At 39.7% G+C, this 23,309-nt stretch overlaps 1 protein-coding gene across 7 annotated transcripts in view; it reads left to right on the top strand.

Annotated features, from left to right (window-relative positions):
• The first annotated feature begins 185 nt into the window (after window positions 1–185).
• The window catches only part of relch (RAB11 binding and LisH domain, coiled-coil and HEAT repeat containing), a 39,285-nt gene continuing 16,161 nt past the window's right edge, over window positions 186–23,309 (top strand). The window contains exons 1-14 of one of the 7 annotated variants that reach the window (XR_006106992.2): window positions 186–746; window positions 9,148–9,237; window positions 11,971–12,042; window positions 12,189–12,244; window positions 12,408–12,521; window positions 12,829–13,023; window positions 13,615–13,709; window positions 14,689–14,818; window positions 15,588–15,745; window positions 16,552–16,627; window positions 16,706–16,801; window positions 17,625–17,648; window positions 22,345–22,457; window positions 22,610–22,700. Coding sequence is in view for 6 of the 7 variants with exons in the window: in XM_042510244.2 (XP_042366178.2) it covers window positions 296–746; window positions 9,148–9,237; window positions 11,971–12,042; window positions 12,189–12,244; window positions 12,408–12,521; window positions 12,829–13,023; window positions 13,615–13,709; window positions 14,689–14,818; window positions 15,588–15,745; window positions 16,552–16,627; window positions 16,706–16,801; window positions 17,625–17,648; window positions 22,345–22,457; window positions 22,610–22,700 (1,761 nt within the window). In the remaining variant the exon portion in view is untranslated. The remainder of the gene's footprint in view (window positions 747–9,147; window positions 9,238–11,970; window positions 12,043–12,188; window positions 12,245–12,407; window positions 12,522–12,828; window positions 13,024–13,614; window positions 13,710–14,688; window positions 14,819–15,587; window positions 15,746–16,551; window positions 16,628–16,705; window positions 16,802–17,624; window positions 17,649–22,344; window positions 22,458–22,609; window positions 22,701–23,309) is intronic. The other 6 variants (XM_042510244.2, XM_042510243.2, XM_042510246.2 and 3 more) reach the window with 6 other exon arrangements.

The following is a 23,309-nucleotide window of genomic DNA, read 5'->3' on the forward strand; positions in this document are numbered from 1 at the left end:
TTGTTGATAACATTTTAACTAGCACAGGCACTGGCACAGGCTATCAGCTGTCAATAATATGCCCTGCCCAGTTTTCCTTTCAGTCTGGCCATTAGCCAATCATCATCCACTATTCCCTGAAAGAGGCGGGCTTTGGGTTTTAAACGTTTCTCCCATTTGACCAATCACAGCTTCGCATTTTTACCCCTTGTCAGAGCCACCTACCAAACCAGAGCTAGCTTAATATCCATTCAGGAAGAAGCGGTTCTGATTAGCTTAGCTAGCATAGGTTGCTACAAATCTTTATAGTGCAAAAATGGCGTCGGTCAACCCGTTTAATCTCAGTGATTCCGAGGAAGAGGCTGAACGGCGCCCCAATGAAACAGTTGACACAGAGAGAAGCCCGAGTGACGGGGCACCAGGGCCGCCGCCAGGTAACCCTTTCTCACCGCCTGCGGACACCGAGCCTCCGACGCTTCTGCTGTCTAGCAACCGGACGAGCCCCAGCGGTGAGGGCTCGGGCTCGGTCGCGGCCACCTCGGCGATGGCAGGCACCGCCGAGACGCGAATATCTGTGGATAGTATCGCTGCTCAGCTATTACGGGACCAATACATCCTCACGGCCCTGGAGTTTCACACAGAACTGTTGGAAGCAGGCAGAGAGCTTCCGAGGCTGAGGGATTATTTCTCAAACCCGGGCAACTTCGAGCGACAGAGCGGCACTCCGCCTGCCAAGGACCAGGTACTCGGACCTGGAGGACCATTGAGTAAGTAACGTTATCTGCTCACAGGGCTAGTCACGTAGCTGTCAGCTCAGTTGGCTTTGTCTTTAATGCTGCATTACACAGAGTTAGCTTACTGGCTAGCTAACGTTAGCCTAAAACACTGGATGTGGAAGCCAATCGATCATGAGATAATGTTATCCGCTGCACCTGCCCCCCCCCCCCCGGTTTATGGCCCGCAGCAAGCAAGCGGCTTTCGGTCAACAGTGCTGGCAAGACTACATCATCATGGACATCGGATGCTGTAGAACACCGTTTAGCTGGATGAGATGGGAGAGTGACACTGACAGGCCCATAAAAATCACCCTAATGTAAATGAGCCCTGCAGGGAAATACACCACTTACAAAGGTCAGAGGTCAGCTACAGGACAGGAAAAAGGCAAGACAAGAGGTGGAGGCTTGCACATGTTGCTTTTGCTTTGACAAACTGAATTGTTAGTTGGAATTTAATGCCTAGATAAATAGTATATGGCAAGATATTTTCCTTCCTGAATTTAGTTTGAACCTATATCTTCTTGACACAGTAGTTTAAGTTTATTTACATTCATACTCACAGTAAACAACTGAATAAATGCAGAATTTACAATGAAAGTATTAAAAAGAAATTTACATAACAAAAAAGTATCTGTGTGTATATATAATATATGCCAATAAATACCAATATCAATATATCCATTCATTTTCCCCACTTAATTTTAGCTATCATCAAGTCTTTTCTGTCGTGGAATCAACATCATATTAAGCATATTCTTATCGTGATGGCCCCCCAGCAGATAAAGATATAAAACATAGTGCTTTTCAGTGTATATAATATTCATTAATTGGGCAAAATCTGAAAAATACTTCAATTTGTTCATTTATACATGCTTAGTTTGTAAATAAAAATAAATATTGGTTTTTGGTAAAGGCAGAAATCACCATGTATGCTGATTCTGATATTTAATTTAAAACCAATATCTGCCCATACCGTGCCAGTATTATCCTGAATCCCTGTTTAAGTCTTATGTCAAAACTCTACACCTATACATTTATACTCATGCACACCGTTCCTCATACACTCTCATACTACCAAGCATACAAGCACTTGTTGTTAAAGCAGTCTCTACACATTGACAACATAAACACTAAACTTAAACACAAAAAGCAATAAAACCATACTGTAATACATGTCACTAGAGAATAGCTGCTGAATCATCTTTCCAAATGTCATGCATAAATATAATGTTATTATATAGTGGTTTTGTTGCTTTGTATCAGTTGTTTCTAATAGACCAGGGAGATAAATATTAGTTTGGTTTATTGGTCAAGGGTGTATATCTGTAGCATTCTCATCCACTTACAGGACTTCTGCATGGGAATAACCTGAAGCATTATATGGTGAAACGGCTGGACAAATAAACATGCCATGCAAATTGTAACCATGGTGCCAACCAAAGCCACAAAGATATAAAGCCCACTACAGAGCAGCAGGAGTAGTATTACCATAAACATTTGCTTAACTGTATGGCAAAGCACGAGAGCTTGGCATTGAAAGGAATGTGAGCGACAAAACCATTTATTGTGGCCACATTGCACTGGAGCAAATCTATTCACTTAACATAGACCTATAAGGCCCCACAATACTCTCTGTGGTCTAAAAGAAGCAAAGTGGCTACATTCAAAGAAAGCTAGAGAGGTTAAAACACCATGGGGATATTTTGACTCCAAGAGAAGATTGAGCTTCTGAAAAAAAATGTACTTGTCTGTGCATTTTTTAAAAAAAATTAGATCATCTTAATGACTCTTAGGTTTTAGTAGAAATGACTCCGCTTGTTATATTCGCCTGCAGTGTTTGGATCTGTCTTGCAAAAGTATATGTGTCTTTGATCCAGGAGAGAAAGGAGAAAGAACAATGTCAGTGACCCATATGGATGGGTTCACACCCACCATATCTTTTAAACAATCAGGAGACCCACAAGCAGGAAACACTATAGGCTGTAAATTAAATTTACTTAAACCTACATCCCTTGTTCAGTGCTCTCATTTAACACAAATGAACAAAAAGAGAGTCTTTTTCCCTTTGCCTGCTACTAAAATAGGTATTTTGTATTTATTTACGCTATTCATTTTCCGTGAAAGCAGATGTTCTTTGCATCTTGCCAATAATCTAAGTTTAATATCACACCAGTGGATGTGATTTGTCACTTGGACTATAGTGTCAAACTAGCAAAACAAATACTGCTTTCCATATCTGCTAAATTTGGCTGTACTGCATGCGATCAGAATCAAGGCAGGGTGAATTGGAAGTGTTGTATTTACTGTCACAATTTTTAGGAGATGTGCAGGGTAATTTTGGTCATTCATTCGAGGATTTCCTCCTCCTTAATTTCAGGATTCAAATCAGCGTTTTAGCTTCCGATTGGTATCTCTTTTATTTTAAGGCTACATTTCGATCTGCGATGTAGATGCCTTCCTTTCCGTTTGCAAATCCTCCACAGTGTCTCACATTTATCATGACAGCAACATTGGAATTGTAATTTTTACCTTTTTGGTTCAGGCTGAGCAACAAGGCCAGATGATGAATTTTCATTGTATAAACATTTGGCAGTTCTCCAGCTGAGGGAACCACAGCATATAAATAAATGCCAAAGAAAGAGGATAAGGTTTATATAACCAGAAGATGTATTTTTCCTCATTTGGATGCAGTAGCAATGGACAATAGTGTCTCAGGAGACTGTTGTATAGTCTTGAGTGGGTCTCGCAACTGGCCTGAGGTTAGCTTTAGCAGATACCAGATGGCAGCCAGGCAGATTCACTGCAACCCTTGCCTGTCAGAATAAACCCCACCCTGCAGAATTAAATATTTGTGTAGACTGACTCTTGACTCAACTTGATTTTTAGACCACATCAACAATCACCTTTGAGCTGTGTGTGTTGGTTGCAAAGGTCTGGTGGCTTTATTATTATCAAACCCCCAAAAGGTTTGGAGCATTGTAACAGAATAAATGTTTTATGATGGTGTCTTCGAAATGCATGACAGGTCTTGACAGCACCCCTGTTGAGAAACTGGCAGGAAAGTGAAAAAGAAACAGTGCTCTCAGTCTTAGTAGCTATTGATGAGAGCAAAGTTTTCTAAGAATATGAAGTCCTGGATTGCTGATAAGTCAAATTCATGGAAAAATGAAGCGGCTAATGGATGCTGATGGCAGAGAAAGTGATGGACTGAAGACAATGTCACTTCTCTTTCCTGCACAATCTGGCAGCAAAGACTTCATGTGATCACTGGAATGATCTTCTTCCTCGTGTTTGAGGGATAGAGGACAGAGTTAGTTATTGTTGAGGAGGGAAGGATACAGATTGAATGTCCTCTGTTGTGGATAAATCAGCAAGATGTTTTATAAGCCAATTACCTAATATGAGTTTTGAAACAGTTGTGACATTGTCAATGTCCTGTTTTTGAATGTGTGATTTCAGGGTCCCTGCAGATCCTTAAAAAGTCTTGATTTTGGTCAATGGCCTGCCAATTTTTAATTAATTAATCGATCTAAAAATAAGACTTAATTAGTATTAGCTTGACTTAAATTCATTTCTCAAAAGTCTTGAAAGTGCCTAGACATGGGAAGTAGGATTTTTTAAAATCTCTGTTTCTAACATTGCATTGTAAAATCTCTAAATAATCTGTAATTTTTAATTTATTTTTTGTTAAATGATTTGATAAATTTATTTTCTTGCAACATGCATGATTGAGAAACACAAAATCGTCCAGAAAACAGGTCAGAAATGCCAGATATTTCCCAGTTCTTTTGGTAAACCAAATAGATGCCTTTATGACAATATAATATGTTCATTGATGTCCATGAGTCTCACTCTTAAAAGAGTTGTTTTTCCAACATTTGATAACCTAACTTTTTCACTGCACTCAAAAGAAGTCATGCTCCATTTTTGAATAAATATATAGCCAAAATAAAATTGTCCTACTACAATTTTAGTTATTAGAAAATTAGTCTTAAACTTAATTCTTCGTGGCATTAAAAAGGTCTTTAAAAGTCTTAAATCTACCTTAAGCCTTAAGCTGTAGGAACCCTGGATTCATAAGGTTTGCACACCCTGCAAAGGAAAAAGAACTGTAATTTTAATGAACTGAATAATATGAATACATTTGGCCTGCAGTATGTTATTCCTTCAGAAGGCGTTGAAAGGATGCATAGTGTTTTGTATGATCGTATGGCATGACATGATAACCACACAGATAGCAGTTTAGCTAGTCAAAAGCATTATGCGAGAACTGATACATAATTGGAGTGTGAAGATAGTTTGCTTGGCTGGTTTATGCTTAGCCTATTTATTTTTTTTAGCTATAATAAACAGTGCTAATAGTTCAGGTGTTTGGTAAGGGTTCAGATTCTCCTGATAGTCTGAAAGCATCGAAAGTAACAACCAGTGAGCTGTAAGCAGTTGATTGCAGCGAGCATGTGTATGGATAATGAATGTGTTACAAGCAGCATCATATCCGCAGCTGTTGCTCTAAGCCACATGGCAGAGCAAGGCATCTCTCACCACCTTGCTAATTTGCAGCAAGGAGGCATGAATGACTCTCTTTCCAACCCTCCCTGCCTAGTCAGGTCATTATTTGCTCATATGATGCAAGGAGCTTTTGAACTAGCATGCAAGTCACTTAAATTGCCATGCACAAGTTGACGGTAAGCTGCCACATTTAAAAAGATGGTGTGGTTTGCCACATAAGACATAATACCAGAAAGTGGCTGTTTAATCTCAGGATATGGATCTGAAAGATAATTTGTAGTTGTAGGCACATCTGCAACTTCAAATAGGTAAAATAGTAGCTGCACATGACAAGTTGGTCAGGTTTTTTGTAACTGCTTTATGTGCTCTCCTGTTACAAATCTGTGATGCTGGCTCCATGGCAATCCAGGTCAACCACCCACCATTGTCAACCTTTTAAAACAATCCTGTATACCTTTCCTTTTACTTGGAACCACTGCTTGGCCCACAGCTGACATGAACTCTTTCTTTCCTCGTGTTTTCTCACTTCATACAATCACTCCATCCTTTTCTATGTCTGGGGCAGGGAGCTGCTATTGTGTGAGAAGGAAAATCATGACAGGAGTTTATTGTTTGGTACCTGTTTGCATTTGTGAATTAGTGCAGCATACTAAATATTTTAGTGTGTAGTCACACCACTTTATCACCCATTACCTACATGCATGGAATTCACATTTGCAAATAGTCTGGTGTTAAATTAGAACCATGTTCCAGGTGACAGTCAGTTTATACACAGGCGTATTCACTGTTACATTTCATTGAGTATGTTTTCATAATTTTAATACTGTGAGACAAATGTTGGCACGGGTTTGTGTGTCTGCCTGAGCGTCCTTTATAATTTGCTCGCCATCATGTCATCCCATTTATATTTTTGAAAGAGCTAGCAGTCCTGCCAAAACATCGTTCCCATTCAAAGACCTTGTTGGCTACTGCCTGACTATCCATTTTCTCTTGTCTCCTTGTCTGTATATGTATCAGCTCTTTCCTTTTTGTTCTTGGACTACACTCTTGCTCTTTTCCTGTCTCCAATTTATCTCCTTTGTTTTTATACTGAGAAAAAGAGTTCTCCATCATTTTTATCTTTCTTCATCCTTTTCTCTAAGATGTCATTGGCCTCCAAATACTTTTTGTATGATTAGTATTTTCAGTACAAACTGCCAGAGGGACAAAGAGGTTTCCTTCATTCAGTGTATAAAGACTCATTTGTAGCGTGTGATTGGATGTGAGATGGTGACACTCATGTACCCTAGAGCATGGAGAGAGACTGTGCATGGATTTGTGTGTGTATGTGTGTGTGTGTGTGGCACAAGCTCCCTGGCAGGAGTGCACGGGAGAGGTGACAGTCTGAAGTGTCAGATCTATCACAGTCCAGACAATACGTGCCACAGGCACAGAACTAAAAGGTCAGCCAGGAAGAAATACTCGCTTTTTTGCAAATTAGGCACACACACAAAAGACATCTGTGCATGCTCTAGCACATTGTGGAATTAGGGTTTTTTCCCTCAATCACACACACATATGCATACAAACACTCTGTTATCCCTGAATCACCAAATAGCTGTCAACCCATTACAGCAAACATCCTCTCACATTATCAGGAACTAAGAACAGTTGGAAGCATTCACCACAGGAAAAGAGGTTAGCCTGATGTCAGCAAAGTAGAAGAATACTCACTCATACACAATGTTATGCTCACAGCAAATTCAGAAACACTCTCACTGTACAGTCACACGACTGAGAGTGTGTGTGCTTTGTGAGGCTGTGTGGTCATACATTTGAACATGTGACACGCACACGCAACCACACTAACCATAGGCATCTACTTCATATGCCCTCATCCCCAAAATTAAGGTTGTTGAAGGGAAATTTTCGTAGCAGGATCCTCTTTTCCTATGTGTTTGTGTCTAAGTGACTAATAGAAACAACATTTTTTAAATCGGTCCTGTATTTAAAACAGGCTGCAATGTGTTCCCTATGGGCAATTGTGCACCTTCAATTTATGCCCTTTAAAAGTGCTTGTTTTTTCCACACACATTAAGATTGTTACAATGGGTATGACAACATTATGGAAAGGACCACACGGAAAAATTAAATGGGTTTTTTTTGTTTTGTTTTTTTCATAGTTTTTTTTAACCTTGCTTGATACAGTCTTTTTGTTAGTGTATGTAACCAAGTCTCTCTCAAGAAGAATTCTTGTTCTGAAATCTTATGAACTTTTCCACATTGTCGAAATCAGCTAAATATTCTGCCAAGACATTGAAAATCTTTTTGGTAACACCAAGCTACGCCTTCTGTACTCCCTAGACAACACACTCTTCCTATAGACCTCCTCTCTCCATCTCTTGCTGTTGTTTCCACCGTTGTCTTCCTGCAACAAGTCACTTCTTGGTAGAGTTTAAAGCAAGACTACTCCTTGAAAGAGACTTGGGGTCACAATGACAAACAGGCCAGCGAGAGGTACCTTATCTGTAGAGTCCTTTCCATCATGTTGTTAGACACTTCTAATAACAACCTCAGCTTGTCAATGACAAACACTTTTAATGGATACAAATTAATGGTGCATAGTTGCCTGTAGGAAATACATTGCAGCTTGTTTTGCTGCTGCGGTCTCCTTCGAGTGTAGAACAATTTCAAAAAATGTTGTCTCCACCAGTCACTGAGACGCAAAACATGGGAAATTAGTGTTTGAAAATACTGACATTTTCCTTTAACATCTAGTTTTATAAAATAAAAAAACATTTCTTGTCAAGCATTACACACAGGCACACACAGTGATTTTCTTTTAACATCATCCCTTCCTCTAACTATCAAAGCAATATTCTTTTACCCCATTTTGAAAGGTCTTGGTCATTTAAATAATATCAAGTAATAATCTACTCTGAGGACACTCTCAGAAAAGAAAGGAACATTGACAGTGTAAGTTTGCAAGGCAAACATGAATAAATGTCAAGCCTAGAAAATGGAGGTCACTAATGGGTGTCAGCTAATTGAGAAAGACCTAGTGGTTCCTTTTTATACTTTTTTTTCTTTTATGTGGCCTAAAAGCCAAAGGTCTCATCCTGCAGTGTGTGTTTTTACTCGAGTTTAAATGCCAAATCAAAGTATCCACTTCTACACCAAAAAATGATTCTCAGCTTCATTATTCACTGAGGCACAGCGAACACGCCGTGGTTATAAAGGTAGTCTGCATGCCACATTTGGCTTGACCTTCCACTGTATCTTGATATCAGAGAACAAATAGTCCAATCATGCACTTGTATTGAGGTGGAGGAAAACTAACACCATAGGCTAAGCTACTGGGTCAGCATACCTCGGTGAAATAGGAGCACAAGTATGCTAATATATCAGCTTTATCTGTTTTTTCTTTTGACTGAGCACTTATTGCTTCTCAACTCAGATGTAAGGTTGTTGGTTGGAGGTGTTGGTTTGGAAACAGGCATTTCCATTAACTGAAAAGTTAACATTTTATGATTGATCTGTTTTCCCACATGTGCTGTGACTCATATGTTTCTTGGCTAAAATATAACCTTCCCACATATTTTTTAAAGGTCTCTGCTTTTAGCTGAATTTAATGAAGTTTCCATCTGTTTTGTAGAAGTGTGGCCTGTTGGTTAGTCATCCTCATCCAACTCATCCATCCCAGTGTCAGCTTACTTCCAGCCTGGCTAAGAGTGCAAAGTACTATATACCCACCGCAGTGTGGCTACTGTTGTGTAGTTGACCCCGTCGGTTTCTCCAGGATCAGTGCATTGTCACATTTTTAGTCTCCGTGACCTGCTTGATAATGGACTCATCAAGCGTGTACTTGACTGACTGTTGTCTCTGTCTCTGTTTCTCTGTTCAGATCGAGCAGGCAGCATCAGCACCTTGGACTCTCTGGACTTTGCCCGTTACTCAGATGACGGCAACCGAGAGTCGGACGAGCGGGTGGCAGGTAAGATGAACCGTACAGTCAGGGCTTGAAGCAAGAGACCCGGTGTACCACAGTGAAATAAAAAAAATCAGCAGAATAGGCAGGCAGAGAATGGGAGGGTGGCACTGAAACAAAGAGAATAACACCTGACAGCTGCATCAAAGACTGTATAATGGTGATAATGGTGATGACAGCCATCACAAAATTGAAATCTATAGTTATTCTGATGTTGCCACATTGGCACTGCCTTAGCTGCTTTGGTAGTCATGGAAAAATGATGAACATAGTTTTTAACGCATTTGATCACAGAATCCACACAAAGCAATTGTGTTGTTGTGTTTTCTCACTTACGTTTTGTTGCAATAGAGTTTATAAACTAGCCAGGTGGAACTAACTAAAAGAATTACAAAAATAATGGATGGTTGTCAGCATGTTCCACTTCTAACATGCTGTATGTTTCTTTGTTTAACTTGATAGAGGTGTTCAAGCCTCCTCCCATCCACTCTCACACTATTGAGTCAGTCTGTGGTATTTTTGGTACAGAACCTGTCTCAGCATTGTTTGAAATCACACCCTCTTCCCCCCTGTGGCTCTGTCGTGACTCACTCATTAGATAGTTTTAGCCAAATACATTAGCAGTTGAGTCTGACACTGATGGCGCCTCATCACAGAACGCTGCCTTTAAGAACAGCTGCTCAGTTACGAGCAGCTTGTTGGTTTTCAGATATTGTGTGATGAGTAATTTTTTTTCATGCTGTCGACTAAAGGAAAACAAACACACGAATAAGCCTTTTACTTTAACATTAATGCAGAAGGGACAGTGCTGTTACACAGGGACTAATATTATTATGTGAATTTAATCATTATATAATCTTCAACATGAAAACATTACTTTTGTGAAGCCCTGTACACTATCCCATAGCACAGTCGTTACCAGCTTTATGTAGTCATCCACCCTTTTGGTTGGTAAGTGTTAGTCAAGTCAGTGAGTTCTGAAAAGCCCCAATCCATAATTGCAATATGGAATTGACACAAATGTTGGCATATTTTATCCTTTATGTGTTTTTTTTATGTGACATTAGATTGTTTTTTTTCTCTGCACTGTACATGACTGTTAAGCATGTGAATTAGTGTGTCCTCCTTTAGTCTAAAAGGATTGTTTATATGGTAAATATCAGTAAATTTAAAGTACATAGTACATTATGAAAGTAGCAAAAGAATTACTGTTTTGTAAAGGTCGATGTGAAGGTGGATACTGACTAAATTATAAATGGGCAGCTAGCATTCTTATGGTTTGGGGCTTTTATCAGTTTATGAAAACATACTGTAAATTAATGCAGAGTCAGGGCACAGTTAGAACCATGCAGCAGAGATGGTGGTTTCATGCTCCCGACTACAAATTATACATCTTTTTCAAATGACTATTATTTACCAAATTGGCACCTTCCCCCTCCTCTCTTCCCTCTTCATCCCCCACTCTCATCCCCACGACCTGTTCTTCTCGCCAAGATGCCTGCCCCCAGCTGTCTGACTCTGGGTTTTCTGGCTTTCTCCTGACGTTGATCAAACCCCAGTGAACAATACTGGACAAGTCACTCCATCCAGACTAGCTTTTTTCTTTTTTTTTTCTTTTTTTTTTTTAAACCTTCTCCCCGTTATTCAGTTCTTGGTTTTCCATTTTGTTGCGCTTGCATCCTGTGCACTCTTGATCTGCTGGACAGGTTAGGGATGATGGAGGCAGAGTGGGTGAATTTGGTCAAAAAAGTACAAGTAACGTGTCTATGTCATTTCTTTTTGCAGAAATATAGTATTTTTAATATTGTGAAAACAAAAAATTGAGAATGACCTAAAAGGAAATTACTATTTTTATTACTGAAGATTAATGAATACTTTCATCTGCCTTTTGCACTTTCCATACTGGTATGTTAAATATGAATCCTTCTAAAATACCTGTTGAACCACAATCCTCGACATTAGATGATGATGATTAGATTAAGGGACATCAGCAGAATCACATCAGGTGGCAGATTTTCAGTGCACAGCTATGCAACGTAGTTTTCCTGCTCCATCGCTTCTTACTTTTTGCGTGTGTTTTTTATCTAACGTGTCTTAGAATCTTGTGTGTTCTTTTTCTTTATTCAGTGTTAGTTTAGCCTCTCAAATTTCAATGCACAAATCAACAATTTTATTCAAATGTCTGCTGCTTCTGATTGTGTAAGACGTCTGAAACAGCTAAATGTGTTGTTCAAAGTATGACGGCCTAGAAGAAGTAAAAACCTGATCAGTGGCTGTACTTTGAGTGGCTTGAAACCAAATGATTTAATTACTTGTAAGTAAGGCAAAAATCCTTTGTCAGACAGCTCTTAGATTATCAAGACTACATTTTTGTAGCTTGAATAGATTTGTTCACCTCAGCTACAATTGAAGTAACTTTTGACTCCCATATTTTAAGTCAAGTCACATGATGGGAGGAAAACGAGGGCAGGAAATCCTATCATTGAGATATGTCTCAATGCATTACACACACTTGTCAAACAGACTGTCATCCAGCCGGCTTTACCATGATCCTCTGCTGCATGCGTTCCTTAGACCCATGATTTGCATGTATCCTTTTTTGTTGTTTTGTTTTATGACTCTTACAATCTTTTGTGTGGTTGTTTTGTTTTTCATGCCCATCTTTGTTTTATTTGTTTGTTCCCTGTCTTTGGTTGGATGCATTTCCTGTGTGTGTGTGTGTTGTCACTTCCTGTCCAGTGCTGGAGTTTGAACTACGGAAAGCAAAGGAGACCATTCAGGCTCTGCGCGCCAACTTGACTCAGGCAGCAGGTGTGGCGTACTTTTAACTTCTTCTCCACCTGAACCCTCTTTTGTTACAGCTTTTCTCTCTCTCCTCTTTTTGTTCTAAGAGAATTCCTCCCGATGAATAACTCAGCATCCTTTCAAACTCATCTGTAATCTTTTCAATTTCTCAGAGAGCGAAGTGCCCTCTCAGGAGAGAAAAAACTTCAAGTCAAGTCCTGAAATTCAGGTGGGGAATCTTAAAGTGTTGAGAATGAAAAGATTTGTGAATTCCTTTCCTTTTTCTCAAATGAATTGAGAGATTAAATGTGTTCCTTTAAACCCCCTGTGATGACATTACTGCGAGGCCTAAAGTGAATCTTTTTACAGCCTCTCTTTTCTCTCTACCTCAGGAGCCTATACGCCCACTGGAGAAAAGAGCCTTAAACTTCCTTGTGAATGAATATTTATTAAAAAATGAGTACAAACTCTCATCCATCACCTTCTCTGATGAAAATGACGATCAGGTAAAGATGTTTTTGGCTGTTACATGTTTTAAAGAGAGAGTGACAAATATCTCGGTTTTAAATCAGTTATTTCTTCCTGCTAGTTCATACCTAGTCTTTTTATTCCTAAGGCAAAATAGGAAACCCTGTAAGCATGAAGGAATTGGTCTAAGAGCTTTGGTAGGGTCATGTGAACATAAATAAATTCAGCAACTCGGATCAGCTGTCCTCTTCTGAGCCTGCATGGTGTCTTGAGTTGTCTATGCAGAGGACACGTCCACTTCTGCCACAAATTTGTTTAATTACTGTTTTCTTTATTAATTTCCAGGACTTTGAGTTGTGGGATGATGTGGGCCTCAACATCCCAAAACCCCCCGACCTGTTACAACTCTACAGAAACTGTGGTACCCCCCTTCCTTCTCCACGGGACACAGTTGATGTGTCAGTTGGGGTGGATTTTGGCGATCTTCCAGGAAACTGCATCCCCCAAGATCCCCCAAAGAAGCCTGACCTCTTACAACAGGTTTGTGTGTGAGAGTGTACCTACATGTATGAGTTTAATTCTTGGATCTACAATTTTCCATGAGTTGCACCTTCTACTCATCAATATTGGATTTTTGGCTTTATCTTAGTGACTGAGTCAGTGAGGTGGTTTGCTTTTGGCTGCAACAAAAGCTTTGTAATCACAAAAGTATTCCCCTTCCAAAGTGGAGATCAGTATTTCAATATCATACGCATATAGGCCTTTTGCACTCACTCTTAAACTTTATATACTTGCATGAATTCAAATTGTATTCTGGATAGAAACTAGCTGAAAACATGTATCTGCATACTCCTTGAGATACACTGGCAGTTTCCCCTAAAGGTCAATTGCTGTAACTCATCACAGCAAAGAAGTGGAGGCCATCTACAGAGCCACAATGATGATAATGAAAATCTTAATTGCCCCCTCTCCATTCACTTTGTTTCAGTAAAAAGCAGTTGAACTAAATGAAAGAAGCTGCTTCTTTCAATAAAGTATGAGATATCACCGTCATGAAGAGATTTGACCTTACCTAACTCTTGAGCTGCTGTGGTAATGAAGTGTCTCTATGATCTTTTTGTCCCGCTATAGCAACAGACAGAAGTCGTCCAAGAGTTGGAGTACCAGATAAGCCTCCTCAACAATGAGAAGCAGAACCTTGCTGAGCAGATTAAGAAACTGCAGAGGTTTGTGCCAGAGTGTATGTTTGTACGCATATACAAGTCAGTCAGTATGTAAGCCACTGGCTACAGTTTTGCTGTTTGTCTAATTCAAGGCAAACACTAACCAAATTGTCCATTCTTATCTGTTATTTCAATGTTTTAGGAAAGTTTGATCAATGTTTTTATGCATGAGTTACTCTCTCATAAAGCCAGAAACCACAGAAGGATGTCTCAAAATAGTATTGTCGTTAAGAATAAAATGTGTTTGATTTCTCTTTTTATACCCAAATGAGCTTTATCCTACTGTAGAGTTCTCAGTCCTGAAAATGTCCCTATATACTCAGAACATTCCCCAGGCTGCTCTCAGTGTCATCTAGAGCATCTTTCGACATTCGTTGTCAATGGAGCAACTCCAGACTTTATACCCCATTACATGACAAATTTTAGTTTTAGCACCCGAGTTTTTGGATGGAGTTGTACATGTTTACTAATATTTTTGGACTGTTTTAGACCATAATAATAACATGTATGAATTTTTAAAAATGGGAAGAGTTCCCCTATAATCATATGACCTCTGTGAGTATGTTATTATGCTGACACAGTTTCCTTTATAGTAGTTTTATGCCATTACAACAAGAACATTTGCCACGACCGTGAGAATCATTCATGAAAAATATCTTCTGTCCACATTATTACCATAACTGTGACCCAAACTGACCATGAGATAGAACTAGTATGGAAATTTCCCCTAAGATCTGCATGAAATTACAGAGGAAGCCCTGGCCTGACATGAGTGGAACTTATTTTCCTACCATGCAGAATTATTAAGATTCAGACAAATTATCTTCCCCACAATCCAAAATAGTTGAGGCATTTTACAGAACTGTTCTACCACAACTTTTGGATTTAAGATCTCTGTCTCTTTGACTCATTTCTTCACTAATATCACTTAAGCAGTGTTCTCTAAAAGTGTCCTTTCATTTCCCATTCTTCTACCAAACAGTGAGATTCAGACACTGAAGAGGACTGTGTCTTCCCCACCTCCGGCCACTCTGGACTTGGGCTCCCAGAATACATCCAACCCGTCCTCCTCCACTACCAACACCACTTCTACTACTGACCCTCCCTCTGTGGTATGTGCTCAATTTGAATATGTAATGTACAGACTGATGTTAATAGCAATTCAAGAAGAATAGAAAGTGAAACTTCAAAAATATTTAAATGATTCCAGTATATCTGCACGATTGTTGGTGTATTTTGAGAGGGGCCCAGACATTTGACCCATTTATTGGTCAGCGGGTAGGATTTAGGGGCATCTATTGAAAGAAATTGTAATTAATATTTATAATTGTGTGTCACCAGTTTTTAATAACCTGAAAATAAGAACAGCTTTCTTAACAGCTTTCTTTTTCGTTATAGATCTAAACTTCTCACAGGATAAGGTCTCAGTAAAGACCTGAGCATACAAGCTATAATAAAAGAGCCTTCACTCTCTGCTTAACAGCCTTGTTCTACATTAGAAAAATATTCAGTTCAATCAAATAAAGAACTAATAGAACAACGGCAAAGCGTCATGGAGAAGACAGTACTGAATTCACTGAAAGAAGCCTGTTAAGTATGTATGTTTGTTAAAAAAACAAAAAAAACATAATACAGACAGAGAATTGTATAAAAAGATCAAGAAATAACACAAAATAAATCATTTGAAGAGAAAATAATAATACTCAGAATTCACCCAAATTGCTTGTTTTGCACAAACTTCTTGCAGTTATTGTGTTCACTGTTTGGGTTAATTGTGCAGTTTATTAGATGTTCTGTGCTCTTGTTGTTACGCGTTGAATATAATATGAAATATACGGAAAAAAATAGGCACTAGACCTTTAATTCTGGTTTTACCCTCAGCCTCCTACAGATAACGGCCAGTATCTGGACATCCGGGGAGTTTCAGAGCCTGAAACTAATTCGGATCCCCCCTCCACACAGAACATATCACAGCCTCACCCACAGTCCCACAACAAGCTTAAGAGTCGACCTCCTGTTCAGTTTGATCAACCTAACAGGTGAGATATAAATAGACACTATAAAAACCGACAATCCTTGTGTCAATAGTGTTGTATTTGTCTATGGTGCGTTGCTTGGTACACTGTAAGGATGATAATATGATAAGATTCTCTAACTCAGTCCTTAAAGATTTTGCTGTGAGGTAGAATACAGGTCATGATATTTAGTATACTCAGCACTACACTTACAGCCACATGGGCCACCTTAGTGTAGTTTCTAAATATAACCACTAGATGGAGGTAGTTATCAGCCTGGTGGTAGTTATCAGCCTATGCACACAATGGACAGTACAAGAGCACTTATTGGCAAGTGGCCCTCTTGAGTGAAAATGTAGCTTTTTCTCAGAGCACATATCAGTCCTGATGAGAATTAAACTTTTTACTTTTAGTCTGCTATCCCACCCATGCTGTGGTATTTTTAGTGCACCGGCATCCAGTGAATCAGCACTGGATGGTTTTCTCGATACCCTCATATATTTCCCTTATATGATTTATGTGCAACCCCCCCCCAAAAAAAGAAGTGGCAATATACAATACGTCATCATCAGCTGAGCAGGTCTCAGTGTTGCTGTATTGTGTAGTCACTAAACTGTATTTATCTGTAGATTTTTACTCTGCAGTAGCATGGGAGCATGGCTACACTTAGTTCTATGGCAGGAAGGCCGAGTCCGATCCTCAATCATGCAGTGGTTAGAACAATCTCCAAAGCTCTTGGGCTCTTGTGTAGTACAGATTAAGTGGTAAACTCTGTCATGACTGTTTTTTTTGGGGGTTTTTTTGGTCTCTTGTTGTTTGTGGTGTTGTAGGAAGCTATCCCCAGCCTTCCAGCAAGCCCTGCTGTCCTTCTGCAGAATGTGCTCCGACAGCCGCCTGGGAGCAGAGGTCAGCTCACTTTCACTCAGACTTAGAAACACTACATTTTTGACAGCATACTGTGCATAACATCCATCTCATTTACAGGTGTCTCGTATAGCAGACAGTGAGGAGAGCGTGATGTTAATGCTGGGCCGCTGCCTCCCTCACATCGTCCCTAATGTCCTTCTTGCGAAACGAGAGGTAACCCCACGTCTGCTGCTCCACTTCTTCACTTCCCTTGTCCCCCCTCATTATTGTCATCATCACAGGCTTCTTCTCTTAGTATCCAATAGATACACACACAGCAGCAGGGCTAAGCATGGTTAAAATTTTGGGAAGGATGCAGAGAACACAGTCATCTCCAGCCTGCAAATTCACATCCAAACTGTGTGTTCGTAAACTGGCTGTGAACCAATTCTAAACAACCTTGGCCGAAGGGGATAAACATGATGAAAGTGATTTTTCTGTTGGTGATTCACCCATTTCACCATCTGCAGTCGTGCGAAAGAGGTTTGTTTGCTTTGAAAGAACACCACCCTCTTCTTGGTTTGTGCCACAAGGTATTCCCAAAATTCAACAAGCATGCAGTTTAATGTTACATACCATGTGAAGGCTTCTAGTGTTCTTGGCAATGGTCTAATTGGTTTTATTGCTGGTTTGCTGATGGTAATCATGCTGATGTCTCAAACACTAATGCTGCACCCAGCGCCTTTCTCCTTATTACCCACATCTGACTGTGTCTTCTGTGAGCAAGATATGAGCAAAGAGCTAATTTAGACATTTTCAGTGCCAAACATAGACATGCAAATACCTAGCTGACTTGTGTCTATCTATTGTTTGGGAATATCACCTTCTTTTATGATGGTTTTCACCAGTGTCATCAGCGTCATTTCCCCTCCGCTGTTTTTGTCCCCTGCCCCCCTCCACTCATGTTAGCTGTCCTTTTGCCTTCACTGGTTTTATTTTTACTCTTCTCTTTTTCGTCTCACTCATTCTCTCACTCTCATGCATGCCTCTCTTCTAGAGAATGGTTGCACATCTTTGCCAGGTGAGTCTTTCACGCACTCATCTGCATGGTTCTCATATGACCTGTAGACCCAGAAACATGGAACTAATGTCCATCTTCTGTTGGCTACAACTGCTACCACATAAGGGTCTGACACTTGCCATAATTACTCTTTTTTTTTTTTTTTTTTTTCAATTAGCGTTAGACTGTATTTATCCAGGCTTGCATTGTCATAAAACGAAATATGTTTTAGCCAAAATATTAACTAATAGGCAAAGATGACTTAAGGTATGCAGTTTTAGCCTTACAGTAGGTGGGTCATGTACTGAATGTCTCTTAAACCCAGTGTATCTCTACTCTTTCCTTTTCTGGTTGGTTCCCTGTCTGATGTATTTGCTGTGGCTTTTGAGATTCTGCAGTGATTTTAATTAATCTGATAACATTTTATTAGCAGCCTGTTTAATAATAGCTTTGAGCTATACTGTGTTGGCTGAATAAAACCAAAGACAGGCATTTTTTAAAGTCCTTGATTTGAGATGTGCGGTGATCCCAGGCTATTAAATGCACACCAGCTTCTCCTTTTAACTGTCAGGGAACATGTTTGCTTTTGTTTTCATAGTTGGAATATTATTTTTTTCTGAGGAGAAAAAGGAAGGAGATTTTAAAACGGGTAAGGCATTAACAAGCTAGGTATTACTCCTTGTAAGCTATAATGCAGACACCTGCAATTCAACTCAAATTTCAGTGGAAATCTCTCATAGTTATCACATCTGTCCGTGTCAAATTTATTTATGTAAGGGTGTGCTTATTTTTTCTTTTTCTTCTTTTATTACTCGTGCAGATTAACTTACTTACTTACTAATCGGCATTTGTATATTTATCAGGGTTCCCATGGTCATGAAATTCCTGAAAAAGTTATGAAATGTTGAAAAAATGTTTGAGAAATTAAATGAAATGTTTTCCAAATCTGGAAATGGTTTGGAATTCTTTGGCGGCACGGCTGTCAGCACAGTCGCCTCACAGAAAGAGGGTCCCCAGGCTGAACACACAGGCCAGCTGGGGCCCTTCTTTGTGGCGTTAACATGTTCATCCCGTGTCGGTCTGGGTTCTCTCCAGGTTCTTTGGCTTCCTCTCACACTCCAGAGACATACAGATTAGGTTAATTGGTGACTTTAAATGGGCTGAATGTGAGTTTGAATGGTTGTCCGTCACTATGTGTGAGTCCCGTGATAGTCTGTTGATCTGTTCAGGGTGTGGGATAGGCAGACCCTGGCTTGAAGCTCTGGATCAAACCGTCAAAAGTTTTAGGGTAGAGCAGAGAAGTGACAAAATTTAGTTGTGGGGGGAAAACTAACTGTGTATACCACTCCACATCTGAAATTGTACTATTTAACATTGCTTGTTGTCAGAGAGGTGTCCAGGCAGGCTGTTTTAAACTACTTAAATAAAGTCATGGAAATGGGGTCAGATATTGTAGGAAAGTTATGGAAAAGTGTTGAAAATTAATCTCTAAAAATATGTGGTAAGCCTGATTGGATATGATGTTGTTGAATTGAATAATGAAATAATGAAATAGAATAATAAAATAATGAAACATATTTCATTCACTATTCAGTGAATTTTACTGACTCTTTTAAAGTACAGTGCAGCTGTTTGGAACACTTTTCAAATTACCATCAAGTATTTATAAATAAATTTGGCTGTATTCTAAATGTTTTCCACCGTGTGTTCTTGCCTCATCTGTCCCCAATGGTCCTCAAGACATTCTCCGCGTGACACTATGTCAGCCTCAGCAGCTTCTCCGTGCAGTTTCATAAACACAATGTTCTCTCTCATTGTATATTGGTTAAACCAGCCTATGGAGTCTTTGAAATCGTCCCTTTCCAGGCTCACTGCCAGTTCTTCTGCCTTTTCCCTTCACCAAGGGCATGCTCAAGATGGCAATGCGTGACCAGGCATTACCAGTCCTTTGCAGCTATGATCAGAGATGCTCTCCTATGCCAGAAAATTTTTAAAAAAAGATTGCAATTATGATAGTTTTAAACGTGTTTTCCTATGCTGTTATGTATTAAAAGACCCAAAATGACACTGTAAGCACCTGTCCCAGGCTTTTTGATCCATATAAGCAGTTGATCCTCAAAACCGTGATAAGTATGAGCAGTTTCCACTGAACTTTGTTTTCTGCTTTATTTGCGCAGGTGTTCTGTCTACACATAAGTACTTGCAAGCAACTTGTGTCCATGCGTATACAAATACTGTGCGATTAAGTTTTGCAGTGTTTTGAAACTTAATAAGACAGATGGAGTGTTTGAAAGAGGTAAGTCTGGTTAGAGTGCAGTAGTTCTCAGTTGGGCTGCTTTGCATATCACAATGGTTATATTGTTTCAGTCAACTTCTGACAGTTATAGCGAACTTAATCTCTTTGTCAACCCCCCCCCCCCGAATTGTTTATCTTGATTTTGCAAAGATAAAAACACAGCAGAACATTAAGGCCTCTGGGTCTGAGTGTTGTGGACTTTGTACCATATCCGTTAGATTCATCATCCATAACATTGCACATGCACACACACACACACACACCCACACACACACACACACACACACACACACACACACACACACACACACACACACACTTCCACCTTGCAACCTGAAGCTAGGAGCAAGCCTGGAGACACACCTTTAGTTGTCTGAACGTGACACCCACTTAAGAACAAAAGGTGTTTGACTTGAAACGGCGGAATGATGCAGTGAAACTCTGCCTGCCACCTGGCTGTAATACCAGACACTGTAAATCATTAAACATTATGTTTTACTTCAGTATACTGAGTTACTGTAGCATAATGTGATGAACATCCTCTGTGTAGCTCCTCATTTCTCAAATTTCCCTTCTCTTTTGGTGAAAAGGTTGTGATTTATACATTATTGCTACAGCACTTTTTTCTTATTCCACTTCAATTTGTAGTAAAGGGTGTGTCTTGACTTTCCAAGAAGTGATAATATTATGGGGAGAGTAAATGCATGCTGCAATGATTTACTTCCGTTTTCTACTGGCCAGATTAACTGTGATCTTTAAGGAACTACTGGCAAGACAAAGAACATTGGCAGTTTTATCAGGGCTATTACAAGACAAAAAAGGATTGGGTGTTACATTATAGCTGAAATGGCAGAGTATTTGCATTTGCTGTGTGTTTGTGCTCAAGCTTTGGTTTGTCTGATTATGAAGTAGGAAGTCAGTATGGATTAAAAACAAAAGGAAAAATAATTGAAAAGAATAGGTGCCCAGAGGAGAGAAGCCTGAGCAGCAAAGCGCAAAAAATCATAGTACACAGGATATTGTAAGACATAGTGAGACAAAGAACTTACATTTTATTATAAAGATCTGATGAGAATTGTTATGGTGAAATAGGAATATATGGCATCGAAATCAACAAAAACTGTAGCATTCAAATGTAGGCTCTTGCACATGGAGGTCCTCGGACTGGAATGTGCAGTTTCTCTGCTCTTTGAAGTAAAGCATCAGTCCGCTTGGCCTCCGGGTCCTGGCGTCGTCCTGTCCACTCTACCTGCCCACAATGTTTATCCAGGACTGGTCAGATGTTTAATCTCCTGAAGGAGTCTTCACATCAGAAACACAGAAGTTCACTCAGAAATAGAACAGAGTCAGCGTGGCTTCTGGCTTTTCAAATGTGTGCTGTTTATGATTTCCTTTATTTGTTTTATCAGGCCAGTGCTGTTAAGTCTCCAAAAATGTCTCTTGTGAAGATGTATGGTATTTTCAAAGGCCTGGGCAGAAGATTATTGAACATGACAGTTAAATTTCCCTGAATGCAGTTAATTTGCTGCTTTTTTGCTGCTTTTTGACGCTTGAACTGATTTCACCCTTATTAAACTTGACATGTAACCACTTAAAATGTCCCTCTGATACTTAAACGCCATATTTTTACTTTTTAAAAGATAGCCAACATGGCATTGACTTCAGAGGGTTGGTCCAGCATTGAGTGAGTGACTCATCACAGCCTATCTTTACCCGAGTGTCTGTCAGGTCCATCTGTCCGTCCAGCGTTGGGGTTTTGCTTGTTCTTCCAGCACTTGGCAAGACACTATGATATCTTCCTGGAAAAAAATAGAGTTTGTTTGAAAAAAAAACATATTTTTAACTCTGTGTGCACTCTCTAATTTGGGTGTGTGTGGCGGGAATTTAGGGCTGACCACAATTTGGCCGTGGAGGCCCTGTATCAAGGGCGGCTAAGCTCTCTCCCCTCTGGCTGAAAGGTCCGTAAACTCTATCTGAACTCTGCGATAGAGCTGTGTTGTAGTAGGGGAACTAGTCCAAAAGGTATGTGTGTGTCTAAATGCAGCTGTGTCTGGGTGTGTGCATGCACTATTTAAGTTACCACAAAATGTGTCTCTAATTGTGTGTGTGTGGCCAATGAGTCAAGATTTAACACCAGCAAGGTATCGAAGGTAAGTATGTTTTCACTGGTGTTGACGGACTCCTGTTGTTTTCAGAGGTGACCCCCTGTGTGTCTTACTCCTTTTGACTTTCCCATTTTGTCTCCTCTTTTTATTAAACATCTTCTCCTTTCCAACTCCCCATCCTCCATAGACTTCCAGGCCTGCTTGACTGCTACCGACCATCCTTCCCCTGTGTGTTTCAACCCCACTGTCCTTTTGTAAAGTTATCTAAACTGATGCCACATCTCTCTCTGTTTCTCTCTCATTGTTTCTCCTTCAGGAGTTGATCCCACTCATCTTATGTACCGCCTGCCTTCACCCAGAGCCTAAAGAGAGAGACCAGCTCCTCCACATCCTCTTTAACCTAATCAAGAGACCAGATGATGAGCAGAGGTGTGTGTAGACAGAAAAACGCTCATTAGTTTATTATTCTCATTAATTTCCCTCTTACTAAGATACCATTATTTAGCTCTAAGATATGGAGCCAATATGAGTTTATCCAGCAGTGCGCTCTCATGTGTTTCTTTCTGTGTGTTCTTTCGAAGACAAATGATCTTGACGGGGTGTGTTGCATTTGCGAGGCACGTGGGTCCCACGCGTGTCGAGGCAGAACTACTTCCTCAGTGTTGGGAACAGGTATAGTTTATACACTGCAGCCTTTGTTATTGAATTTGGTGTCAGTGGTGCAGTGAGAATACAAAGAGGGTTTCACCTACTCTTCAAAAATGAAATCGAGGACTTTCCTAACCTCTTAGTTGACATTTTATGATGTAATTTTTTGTTGTCGTTTTCATTAAGCTTTCCGTGACATGTAATTTCCACTTCTGGAGGATGTTATTGTATTCTATTTCAATACAAAGACAATAATATAAACAGTGGTTATTTTGGTTGTCGTTTCCATTTTGCCTCATACATAAATTTAACAAAAAGGAAAATGCCTCTGTTTCACAAGAAATGCTAAAAGCTCTAATGCAGAATCTTTTATTCTGAGATACATGAGAAACAAAACTCAGTTGTGTCTTGTATTTAGTTAGCACACAAGTCAGTGTTGTTGTAATTGCATATTCTGACTCACAAAATCACCATCATTACCTCCATGGTGTCCCTGACTCATAATGATAGCAGTTTTGTTTTCATTGCCACCTGCGTCCCCTCATACAACACATACATGGCAACAACAGCTGCCAGCAGTTTGGAGGCTGAGAATCTGCCTAGAATCACCAATAGTGGTTTCCACAGGGTCAG

The sequence above is a fragment of the Plectropomus leopardus genome, chromosome 21, assembly GCF_026936395.1.
Source record: "Plectropomus leopardus strain MGB_pleo_1.0 chromosome 21, ASM2693639v1, whole genome shotgun sequence".
In the NCBI taxonomy this organism is placed as follows: domain Eukaryota; kingdom Metazoa; phylum Chordata; class Actinopteri; order Perciformes; family Serranidae; genus Plectropomus; species Plectropomus leopardus.